This window comes from Schistocerca cancellata, chromosome 8 (assembly GCF_023864275.1).
Source record: "Schistocerca cancellata isolate TAMUIC-IGC-003103 chromosome 8, iqSchCanc2.1, whole genome shotgun sequence".
NCBI lineage: Eukaryota > Metazoa > Arthropoda > Insecta > Orthoptera > Acrididae > Schistocerca > Schistocerca cancellata.
Genome location: NC_064633.1, coordinates 519,022,525 through 519,035,451, shown reverse-complemented (window position 1 = coordinate 519,035,451; position 12,927 = coordinate 519,022,525). Strand labels below are relative to the sequence as shown.

The window sequence follows — 12,927 nt, the reverse complement described above, 5'->3', positions numbered from 1 at the left end:
TCGTTATCTCGAAAATACTCGTAATTAATTCTGTTTCTTGAGTCTCTGTTTTGTTGAAGTATAATAATGAGTAAAAGTAAAGTTATTAGAAATTAGAAATCCAAAGTGTTGACGAAATGAAGAAGGCTGTTTGGGCTCTTTTTTTTCATACTTCTTCAACCGATGAAAATCCCCAACATAGCTTGCGTCTCAAAGAAGAAGACAGTTGGTGTAAATATAACAAAGGATTGCTAACTGGTGAAGTGTACACTCATAAGCATAGTCTGCCTCATGCAATAATGGAGGTGATAAAACCTATTTTCAGAGACTTAGCAGCACCTGAACCGTTGAAAAAGTGTATTCACGGAAAAACTCAAAACCCCAATGAAAGTGTAAATAGTGTTATATGGTCGAGAATCCCCAAGACTGTATTTGTTGGAATAGAAACACTTCACTTTGGTGTGTATGATGCTGTTGCGACTTTCAATGATGGCAACATTGTAAGGTGCAAGGTATTTAGAAATATGGGAATGAAGATAGGTTCTAACATGATACGAGCGATGCTTGCTTTAGACAAGGAACGCCTTCGGGCTGCAGACAGGGCTGTAAAGAGTCTAGAAATACAAGCAAGAGTAAACAGGAGGAGGAACAAGAGGAAGCTGGAGGAGGAGTTTGCAGAGGATGAAGATAATCCATCCTATGGACCTGGAATGCACTAAAAAGTTAATCCAATCTTTGTCGCTCGATTCCCAAAACTTTTACCTTCTCATACTAATTACATGTTTTCTAAGGATCTTCCAAACATATTTGTTTCAAACTTTCAGTAAATGTTACACAGTACCTTCTGCATAATTTAACACAGCCTTTTTCCAAAAGACTGTATATTTTTGAATATATAAATAAAAAATTGCAAAAAAAGTGATGTGAATTTTCATTGCAATTGAAAAAAATCATCTTTAATAACTGAACTAAAATTTTGTAAAATCCCTGTGTTAAGTTGTAGCCCATATTCCAATAAATAATCTGTAAAAAGTTCAACTTCCTACCTCAAATACTTTGTGAGGAAAGATGTAATTTATAAGCGTTATTGTAACATTGCAAGTATAGGGCGTTCCGGAGCCCCTTAAGAAGGGGAAAATGTGCAAATGACGTGGACTGACATTTGTGTGAGGGACTGCGTGCGACTAGGGCGGTCAGGTGTGCAGTGCGGTAGCCGCAACACCACCGTAGTGTAGTGGCTAGTATATCTGTCTAGTGAGCAAGATATTCGAACTCAACACACTGCTGTGGCACAAGTTTTAATTTATTATTTCAGCTTATGTCCCTACTGAAGACATCAATGAATTTAGAGATGTGTTGCTGGGTTCTTAAGAGGTCAGTATAGCCGACACGATAGTGCAACGGAAATGCCCTGGGAACTGAAATGCGAATCTTTGCAAGAAAGACGACGTTGTTCTTGCGAAAAGTTGTTGGCTATATTTAGAGGCTCTGTACTGGAAGAAGACTCTGCGACCGTTATGCTACCACCACCGTAGAGCTCGTTTGTGGCTTATCAAAACAAAATAATAAGAGTTTAAGGCTTGTATAGAGCGATATGTTGTTTTTGTTGTGGTCTTCAGTCCTGAGACTGGTTTGATGCAGCTCTCCATGCTACTCTATCCTGTGCTAGCTTCTTCATCTCCCAGTACCTACTGCAACCTACATCCTTCAGAATCTGCTTACTGTATTCATCTCTTGGCCTCCCCCTACGATTTTTACCCTCCACGCTGCCCTCCAATACTAAATTGGTGATCCCTTGATGCCTCAGAACATGTCCTATGAACCGATCCCTTCTTCTGGTCAAGTTGTGCCACAAATTTCTCTTCTCCCCAATCCTATTCAATACTTCCTCATTAGTTATGTGATCTACCCATCTAATCTTCAGCATTCTTTTGTAGCACCACATTTCAAAAGCTTCTATTCTCTTCTTGTCCAAACTATTTACCGTCCATGTTTCACTTCCATACATGACTACACTCCATACCAATACTTTCAGAAATGACTTCCTGACACTTAAATCTATAGTCGATGTTAACAAATTTCTCTTCTTCAGAAACGCTTTCCTTGCCATTGCCAGGCTACATTTTATATCCTCTCTACTTCGACCATCATCAGTTATTTTGCTCCCCAAATAGCAAAACTCGTTTACTACTTTAAGTGTCTCATTTCCTAATCTAATTCCCTCAGCATCACCCGACTTAATTCGACTACATTCCATTATCCTCGTTTTGCTTTTGTTGATGTTCATCTTATATTCTCCCTTCAAGATACCATACATTCCGTTCAACTGCTCTTCCAAGTCCTTTGCTGAGCGATATAAGGTAACGAAAAGCTTCGCGCTATGGTCGCTCTGGACCAATCGGGGTAGACAGACCGCCACACCTTCTGCCAAATGCGTCGCTGGATGCGGTATGGACAGGCATGTGGATGGAACTCCGCTCTCCGGATTGTTGTCTGGTTCTTAACCTTGGAACCGCTAATAAGCTGTCCAGTAACTCCTCAGTTGGCTTCACCAGGCTGAGTGCAACCTGTACCAGCCCCTGCTTCTCCCACCAACGAAAAATCCCTTATGCTACCGGGAATCGAACCCTGCTCCTGTACACGCCGCGCTGACCGCTCTGCTACGAAGAGGACATATATCGATATGTACAGTCAGTATTACCTCGCCCACTACGTGAATGGAAGAGGAAAGAAAATCGATTGTGGTGGCGCCATGTACTCTCCACCATGCACTTTACAATGCTTTTCGGAATATATCCACTGAGATGACAGAAGTCATGGGAACCTCCAATATTGTGTCGGACCTTCTTTTGCACTGCATAGTGCAGCATCTCAGCGTGACATGGACTCAGCAAGTCGTTGGAACTCCCTTGCTGAAATACTGCCTCTATAGCCGTCTATAATTGCGAAATATTTGGCGATGCAGGATGTTGTGCACGAACTGACCTCTCGATTCAGTCCCACAGATATTGGATGGGATTCACGTCGAGCGGTCTGGGTGGCTAAATCATTCACTCGAATTGTCCAGAATGTTCCTCAAACAAGTCACGAACAACTGTGGCCGGAAGACATGACGTCGTTGTTTGGAAACATGGAGTCCATAAATGGTTGAAAACGGCTCCAAGTACCTCTTACCAGAGGACCCAGTCCATTCCATGTAAACACAGCCGACACTATTATGGAGTCAACACCAGTTTCCACAATGCTTCGATGACAGCTTCAGTGCATGGGTTCGTGGTGTCTGCGCCTCACCACCATCAGCTCTTGCAAACTATATTTTAACTGATAACGAGGCGAGTGTTGTTCGTGTCTTAAGATTTTGTGTGTGTCCGGAACTCTCCCCAGAGTCCTGTAAAGTGTCACCGAGTGGCTGGATCACGTATTATATGTAAGTTGTCATCCAGCCACGGTTATTTGTCATTTTTTAACAACATCTTTCCAGATATTTTATCCATAATTGTTTTTAGTGATCCCGCTGTGTCACGCTGGGGTTTTATTACGGGCTTTCTGAGCCTCACCTTCTTCGGGCTGCTTTACATTGCCTGTTCCTGGGATCGCACGTAGTTTTCCAGTTTACTGATTTTCGTCCATGGGTTGAGAAAATCATCTTCGGTCAGACATTAATGCAAGGCCGCTGATGACCTTGAGGTTTAGCGCCCTCCACCGTAAATCATCATCATCATCATCAGCGATACTGCCTTCATCTGTGTATGTGTATACTGCTAGACCTTGACTTTTGTGACGTCAGTGTGCCTTTAAATTGGGTGTGTATTTAAGGGCAGCCACAAGTCGCACTTAGTTTGCTTTATTGACCAGTTTCGCTCTTTAATCCGAACGAACATCATCAGAAGGTCTGGAATTTACAGTTTGAAGTACGGTAGTTGACTGTTACACTAAACAGCAGAACTATCAATAAAACACTGATTGCGGCTATCGTGGGAAACTTCAACATTCGCTGTTTCACTCGCAAAAGATGTGTTTTTCTTGTCTTTAAAAATACTGGAGTGTAGAGTGGAACATAGAGACAGCATTAAAGCTGATAGAGCCTTATCGTGAACAGGAATGTTTATCGGCCCCTACGAACTGCGATTATAAAAATAAACTGAAAAGACTAGACGCTTGAAGGGAAATAACTCAGCTATTAGAGAGTGATATGCACGACGTGGATAAGAAAATGGTGGCTTTAATGTTATCTTTCCGTCGTAAACGACGAAGGAATCAAATGAAACTGTGAGTGACTCTTAATGGATATATAATTAATACGCTACTTGACAACAATAACAACACAGGAGCAACGATGGCAAGTTACGAGCCAACTGCGATTCCACATGGCCGTATCGCTTGGCCTAAAACCCTTCGTTTGTGTAGATGAGAATTCGAATGCCAGTGCGCCACCGACCAATATTCGGCTGAATCCAGTCTCTGTCGTTCGAGCCGGCCGGAGTGGCCGAGCGGTTCTAGGCGCTACAGTCTGGAACCGCGCGACCACTACGGTCGCAGGTTCGAATGCCGCCTCGGGCATGGATGTGTGTGGTGTCCTTAGTTAGGTTTAAGGAGTTCTAAGTTCTAGGGGACTGATGACCTCAGCTGTTAAGTCCCATAGTGCTCAGAGCCATTTGAACCATCTGTCGTTCGTTGGCCTTCGTTGGTCTAGTCTAGGGTGTACGTGCATTACGGAGAACGACAGAGAGCGATCTCGACAGTCAGTAGTGCCCCACACAATAAGCGAAAGGAACAGGAAAGAAAATCGACAATATTGTCGTGATGTACTCTCCACCGTGCACTTTACAACGCCTTTCGGGTCATACACGTAGACGTAGCCTGCAGGATTTTATCGAAGAGAGGATATTTAAGCGAATGTTGGAAAATATTTTTAAGTCATCTTACATGTAAACAGTTTCAGGATATCAGAGACTTTTGTGAAATCAAAATGTGACATTTGCTTCTATGAAGAATCCAACTACGTTGCGGCAGCGCGGAACATTTACAGAGTTATTACAAATGACTGAAGCGATTTCACAGCTCTACAATAACTTTATTATTTGAGATATTTTCACAATGCTTTGCACATACATACAAAAACTCAAAAAGGTGTTTTTAGGCATTCACAAATGTTCGATATGTGCCCCTTTAGTGATTCGGCAGACATCAAGCCGATAATCAAGTTCCTCCTACACTCGGCTAAGCATGTCCCCATCAATGAGTTCGAAAGCATCGTTGATGCGAGCTCGCAGTTCTGGTTCGTTTCTTGGTAGAGGAGGTTTAAACACTGAATCTTTCACATAACCCCACAAAAAGAAATCGCATGGGGTTAAGTCGGGAGTGCGTGGAGGCCATGACATGAATTGCTGATCATGATCTCCACCACGACCGATCCATCGGTTTTCCAATCTCCTGTTTAAGAAATACCGAACATCATGATGGAAGTGCGGTGGAGCATCATCCTGTTGAAAGATGAAGTCGGTGCTGTCGGTTTCCAGTTGTGGCATGAGCCAATTTTCCGCGGGCTACGCGTGAAACTTGCCCGCACGCGTTCAACCGTTTCTTCGCTCACTGCAGGCCGACCCGTTGATTTCCCCTTACAAAGGCATCCATAAGTTTTAAACTGCGCATACCATCGCCGAATGGAGTTAGCAGTTGGTGGATCTTTGTTGAACTTCGTCCTGAAGTGTCGTTGCACTGTTATGACTGACTGATGTGAGTGCATTTCAAGCACGACATACGCTTTCTCGCCTCCTGTCGCCATTTTGTCTCACTGCGCTCTCGAGCGCTCTGGCGGCAGAAACCTGAAGTGCGGCTTCAGCCAAACAAAACTTTATGAGTTTTTCTACGTATCTGTTGTGTGTCGTGACCATATGTCAATGAGTGGAGCTACAGTGAATTTATGAAATCGCTTCAATCATTTGTAATAGCCCTGTATTTCACATGTTTCACCTAGCTTGTGAATATCGTTTTCAGACAACAAGTAACAGAACCGTTCATTATCATGATATATGGCAACATAAATTAATTTCTTATCCAATTATCATTAGTGAGACGCACAAGTTGATGACATAAGCTCAGCTGTGGTGGTTCAAATGGCTCTGAGCACTATGGGACTCAACTGCTGTGGTCATAAGTCCCCTAGAACTTAGAACTACTTAAACCTAACTAACCTAAGGACAGCACACAACACCCAGCCATCACGAGGCAGAGAAAATCCCTGACCCCGCCGGGAATCGAACCCGGGAACCCGGGCGTGGGAAGCGAGAACGCTACCGCACGACCACGAGATGCGGGCAAGCTCAGCTGTGTATTTCACTTAACCTTGAACAGTCGATGTAAAGTGTCACTACCACACTACTCAGGGAACGTCATAAACTCCGACAATCATAACGTTGTGGTGCAGTAAAGAAACAAATACCATTGCCAGGAAACGATCGTGATAGCTATGCTACGAGCCCTCACGAACGAAGACAAAGGTTGTGTGATTTGCAATTACGTAATACATACGCACCGTCCAACGTCAGGCTCTGGACGTCAGACGGCGCACGTGCAAGCTGTCTGTGTACAGTACATGGCCATTGTTCGTCTGGTGAACAACGTGACGAGCGGATGTTGGAGGGGGCTGAAAATGAAGGCATAATGCGTGGCGTATCATGCACGGAGAGAGAGAGAGAGAGAGAGAGAGAGAGAGATCGCAGGTGGAGAATGCGTTGTGAGGAGACGTGTGCGGCGGGTAATCACACTTACCCCCTCCACAGGTCCACAAGTAGGCGACGAGCTGGGCGCTGATTGGCCAGCCTCCGCTCTGGGCGCCTGCAGCCGGTAGTCCTCGCCTGCAAACAAAATATGTTTCATTCCGACAAGTAGTAGGTCCACACTGGGGATCACTGTGCCCTACCATCGTGGCGTTCATTCTACAACCTGTTCTATACGAGCGACTTTCTTATTTAACTTGACTGGTTGTGACGGAGCACATCACATGTCAGCTTCACCAACAACGCCATTGATCAGTTGATTGTCTCGAGTACAAAGTTCTGCAATCCTGAGCGAGCTGAAGACTGCGCATGCGATGAAACGGGCAGTGTTGGTGTCGTCACTGAACATCGAAAGTTAATCTATTTCACGCAGTGACCACTCATGGCATAGTAATGGACTTTGTACTTTTGTGTCTTATTATTCTTTATTCTATTCTCTGTTTTCGTCAAAAATGGCAGCTGTTGCATGAGGACTTAACACATTTTCTGCGATGTTTGTCTCACAAGAGTAACCAAAAACCTGATAGAAAAAAGTTGTTCAATACCTGGGCAAAAGCCTGCTATATGCAATAAGTAGAAACAGTAATGAACTCAGTTTCTTTAAACAAATAGCTCTTTTGAAGGAGAAAAATACACTTCTTACATTATTTGGCCCTTACAGAGAAAATAAGACAAGAACGATAAAGCAAAATGGCACTACGCAATGCCTTCTAGGTATTGTTTGGTGTGATCTAAATGTACATATTGTCTTGAGCAAATAAATGTTGATATCTTGAAATGTGTCGAAGACACTTTTTCCCACTCGTTCAGTTCCTAGCAGTAGCCTATACAAAACAAACTATACGACGTTTGTCACGGATATTGCTCATGAATTCCATTTTCACCGTTAATTAACTCTACTATTATTATATAACTATATTCCAACTTTCTGTGAGACGGACCGTCCCTCATCACTTCACTTTCACAACTCAATACAGGGCTAAACAAAGACATGTTGCCAATTTGTCTAATGGGAACGTGACGTTCTGTTGACGGGTATCTGACACAAAAAGTTTCTGCACCATCCTGCACACCAGTACGGAAGACAGCGTTTGGCATACACAATTTTGGCGCCAACGTGTAAACAAAGAGGAGCACTTGTGACAAGCGAGACTCAGTTCAGAAATAAAACGCTACCGGCGCTGCAGTATATTCACTTTCCAATAGGCTCAAGCAAGTATCTGGTGTACAAAGGGTTTAAGAGATCAAGAGAGGCCTCACATGCTGACAGACCTTTTGATATATGGAACAAAAGGTGTTTCTTTGCCTGTACACGGAATTTTATTCCTATCAGTATCCATTCAGTTGTCAACATTACTTAGTTTCTTTACTTTGTAGTACAATGTAGAATATTTGCCATGTCCTGTTAATTCTATTAGTAATTAAATGACTGTGTATAGTGCTCTGTACTCTTCTACGTTTCTGGATATCAGAAGCGTGTTTAGAAAATGGACAGTCGACAGCTGAAGCTTACGAGCGTTTTTATGAATCGAAGTAGGACATGAAATATACCAACTGCTACACCGTCGGAAGAATTTACCTATGATGGAAATGTTTCTTACAGCATCTGTAAATGAATTTCAGTCACGAAACACGTGGAGTATTTAAGTACCAAGAACTATTGCTGTAGCAGTATACACAATTTGCACATATCTATACTTGTGTTTCTTATCTAAATTTAATGTTTACGTTTCTACTGATCGCTTTTGAGTTTTCATTTGAATATGACAAAGTCGATCGTAAAGATTTTATTAGTTCATCTGCATTCATACTCTATTCGTGTTACTACTTGGTATGGATTCCCACTATAGTGTGAACAGTCCCTATGAGTCCAACATTCTTTCCAATAATTTACAGTCTCCTTGCAAGTCTTGTAACACTTCATACGTAAAGGCTATTAAAATAACGCTGAATGTGATCTTTTAGCAATATGAGATCTGGTCGCTGGCTGCTTAGATTCATGACAAACAGGGCAGATTTTCTTCGAATCTGCCCTCTTTTCCGATAAATGTACTTGGTAAAGCTATAGATCGACGCACCATACTCAAGAATATGGCGAAAGATGGTAGTGTATGACACCTGTTTTGTGGGTGAATTACACGTCGACAGCATTTTACCTGTAAATCTCACTCCATAATCTTCCTTGCTCGACGTCTGGATTTATGTGGACGTCGCAGTTTAAATTGCTCCGAACAGATACTCCTAGTTACGTGACAACTGCAGCTGATTCCAGACACTGATCGCCGATCGTCTAGTCACACGATATTTGTTGTTTTTTTCTGTCTACGTACGTGTGTCGCACTGTATTCATTTATTCTAAGGATCATCTCTCAGTCTTTGTGCCAAGTGGTGTTCATCTTCAAATCGCCCTGCTCTTCGGAGTAATTTGCAACGACAGTACCTCGCTGCAAACGTTCTAAGTGTATTTTCTTCACAAAATGCGTTTTTATTACTATCGCGTTCTCGGTACACCTGTTCCAAGAGTCAAATTATGAAGAAAACGTTTCGAACATTCGTTGTTAGATGGTACATGGTCTTTCTGCCAAGCAGTGGTTCCGTCGGGATTACCGTGAGCCAAGGACTCCTCCATTTAGTCAGAGATCATTTGAAGAGATAACACAGGGATTTTACAGTTACAGGAAAACGAAGAGAGGTAAGCAAGATGAACGCTTTAAGCGACAAATCTCTCGTTTGTCAGAAGAATGAAGAAAACATTTTATCTCTTTTCGTACATAACTTCTTTGAACGGAAAAAGATTAAGAACTGATTCTGATACCACAGAATTATGCTTCCCACATCATTGCAAAAAATAATAAGGCGAATTACAAAACAAATAATTTATTTAGAATGTTCTACGTGTCATAGCAGGAAAGGATTGGGCCTAAGAGCCAATATGCCAATTCACTTCGAGCACCATTTTCAAAGATTCTCGTTCGAGCATTTCTCTCATTTTTTGCATCTGGTTCAGATGATTATTCGCATTTACTAAGCCATTTTATTAACTCGTCTCTTACCTTCCGTATGAAGAGAGATAGAGACACGGATGTGCGAGACATATAGAATGTCAAGACGTGAAAATGAAATCACCAAAACCTAGTTAAGTACTTACCATCTAATTTCGCTGAGGAGACATACCTATGAAATATTAAAAATAATGGATATTCGTTTTGTTAAGTTTATTAGACAAGACGTGTGAAAAGAATGCTACGTTATATTGCCGAGGAAAGGTATGTACAAATTAGAAATGAGGAAGCCTGATATATCGAGATATGCAGCGGCCCAATGTCGAAACGTCGAAAACGGCTGGGAGTTCGTTGTGCTGATTCCATGCACCTGCCGCGCTGGGTAGCCGCGAGGTCTGTGGCGCCTTGCCACGGTTCGCGCGGCTACCGCCGCCGGAGATTCGAGTCCTTCCTCGGGCTTGGGTGTGTGGGCTGTCATTAGCGTAAGTTACTTTAAGTTAGATTTAGTAGTGTGTAGGCCTACGGACCGATGACCCCATCAGTTTGGTCCCATAGGACCTTACCACAACCAGCACCATCACGACCACCATCACAACCACCACCACCTCCATGCACCTCAGTTCCACACTCTATAGAGAATGACTCAGGATGAGACGCAGGTCGGACGATTGTCGCATGGTCTTCAGGGCCTTTCTTCTTTTTCTTTTTGTATCGATATGGTCTGTATATCAACAGGACATTATCAGCGTATGAGTACCGATATTATTTCTATAAAATGTCACTATTCCGGATATAGAGATATATAGTTACGATCTATGAGCACATTCTGCCTCTGTTAGCACCAAAACCTACATTTTTGCAACGACCTCATACGCGAAAAATGTTTACAAATGTAGCTAATTGTTTTAAGCCATTATTCGGTTACCGTTTCCATCCAGTAAAACTGGAGTTTCAGCCTACCAGAGCATTGAGGAGGCTTCGAAGAAAATGGAAGTAAAGGCTCTCCAGCCGTAAAAAGCAGTGAATCATTTGGGACAATGATTCACCAGGAAAAAGGATGACCAAAATTTACATCCCATCGACATCCTAAGTTATGGGAGACGGAGTACATTGGTGGTTAGACAAGACTGAGAGAAAGGACCCTTGGATCTTAAGCACCATGTCACCTCGCTTGGAGTTGAGATTTCCTATGTACGTTTGAATTATTTCGCTAGATTATTTCGCTAGATTGGTGAGAATGCTCTGGTAGTGGGTCAAATAAGCAGAATATGCAGGACAAAGGATTCGAATACCAAATTCGACAGTTTTGGCCGCAACAGTTGCAGATTGAGGCGAGTAAATTCCACCCCAAAATCCAAATCTTGAAGTTTTCTTGATCAGGTTTGATATCTTTCTTCGAAATCTTAACATTCACAGTTTTCGACTTCCTGTTCACAACAAAACAGCCATTGACCGTTCGCGTCTCTCTCATTCGTAAATGTTCAACGTCCAGTCTTCATAAAATCTGACAGAAATTTTCTGCACTTGAGTACAGTTTTTCAGTGTAGTTCATATACTGTTTTTGAACAATCTTTCTACAAAAAGTTATTTGCAGCACATGATTCATGACTGCTGCGACACAATGAACAGCACATTCTAGGTTTACTACAATCTTACATTATCTGAAGTGCAAAATACCGTTAGTCTACATTGGCAGCTATTGTAGAGAGCTATCATTCTGTTTTCTTGATCTTTCTGCCGCCTCCAAGAGAAACTCTTTCAGTACCCTGTCTCTGTTATACGAAAATATTACAGTTACAATTTTGGACGATTTCGAATGCTAAAGACAGTTCAAATACGCATAAGGTTTATTTTGTACAAGACAACATGAAACATGTGGACGTGTATAGAGAGGATCTGGTAAGTTTATGTTTAAGAGAACATTAAATTATTGTCTTCTTCACCTGTCGTTGGAAATACTGTTATCCGACGGAAGGAATCTTCTACCTAACTCTTCTTAGAGTTGGCAGGTAGCAGTCATAAAAGGAAGGAGAAAATAGAAAAGTTCCATGTATTTGCCTACTTAGAAAAAGAAAATTATTTGACTGCGTAAAAAGAAATAAGGTCTTACTGTATTCTCTCTCTCTCTCTCTCTCTCTCTCTCTCTCTCTCTCACACACACACACACACACACACACACACACACGCAAACACACTTTCTCTCTCTCTATCTCTATCTCTCCTACTCTGTTCAATACACAGGGTGAATCACCTAAAATTTGCACTGCATATATTGCAGAAATGGAAAGCGATACTGATGTGCAGTTTTCATAGAATGCATTGGCCAATAAACAGTTTGTAATGAGCCTTAGAAAGTGTATTTTTGTTGCAAATCTACACTTTTTTAAACTCAACGTCTGTAGACATTATCAGACCAAAACTACCGTAAATTAGAATGTCAGTGGCCTATGTTTCAGGATTCTCGGGCGAGTAGTTTAAGAAATATCGTATTTTCAGAAGTTCCCACACCGACGATTGTTTGTGCCCTTCAACCTGCTTAGTTGCTAGGCACGGCGTTGTTATTTTTGCTTACACTGTGCTTGTGTTTTCCTTGAGTGCATTGAAACTTCCTAGTCAGTTCCTGTGTGTCAGTCCAAGCAGTAGGTCGGGAGTGGAAGATGGGATTTACTAATGCAGAAAACGTCAACATGCTCATGGTGTATGCGGAGCGCAGGAAGAATGCAGTTCGTTCTTCTACGGTGTATCAGGCAATATATCCCAATAGACGTCAACCATCTCGGCAATTATTTATCAGCCTCTTCAACCAGTTACAAGAAAGTGATAATGTAACACCTAGACACTGTTTACAAGGACATACAAACTACACCCCATGATATGCAACAACGTGTTACTGCAGCCTGCTCAGATATCTCAGCTGAAATGATAGCACGGTAGCAGCAGTCGTTCAATACCAGACTGGAGACTTGTATTGCCGCCGCCAGTGGTCATTTTTAGCACAACCTGTGTCTCGTTACTGGTCAGAACCCACGTGACCAGTGTACGCACTTGAGTTGTTCTTTAGTGTGTGCTAACCCAGCTACTGTACAAGTGTCGGTGTGGAAACTTTTCAAAATACTATATCTCGTAAAAGACTCGTATTAGAATCCTGCAAAAGACACCATCGACAT

General features: G+C 42.3%; 1 protein-coding gene across 1 annotated transcript in view; it reads right to left on the bottom strand.

Moving 5' to 3' along the window:
• LOC126095168 (zinc finger protein basonuclin-2-like) overlaps nucleotides 1–12,927 on the bottom strand; it is a 330,566-nt gene that overhangs the window by 291,723 nt on the left and 25,916 nt on the right. The window contains exon 2 of the mRNA XM_049909896.1: nucleotides 6,751–6,836. Coding sequence (XP_049765853.1) covers nucleotides 6,751–6,836 — 86 coding nt within the window. The remainder of the gene's footprint in view (nucleotides 1–6,750; nucleotides 6,837–12,927) is intronic.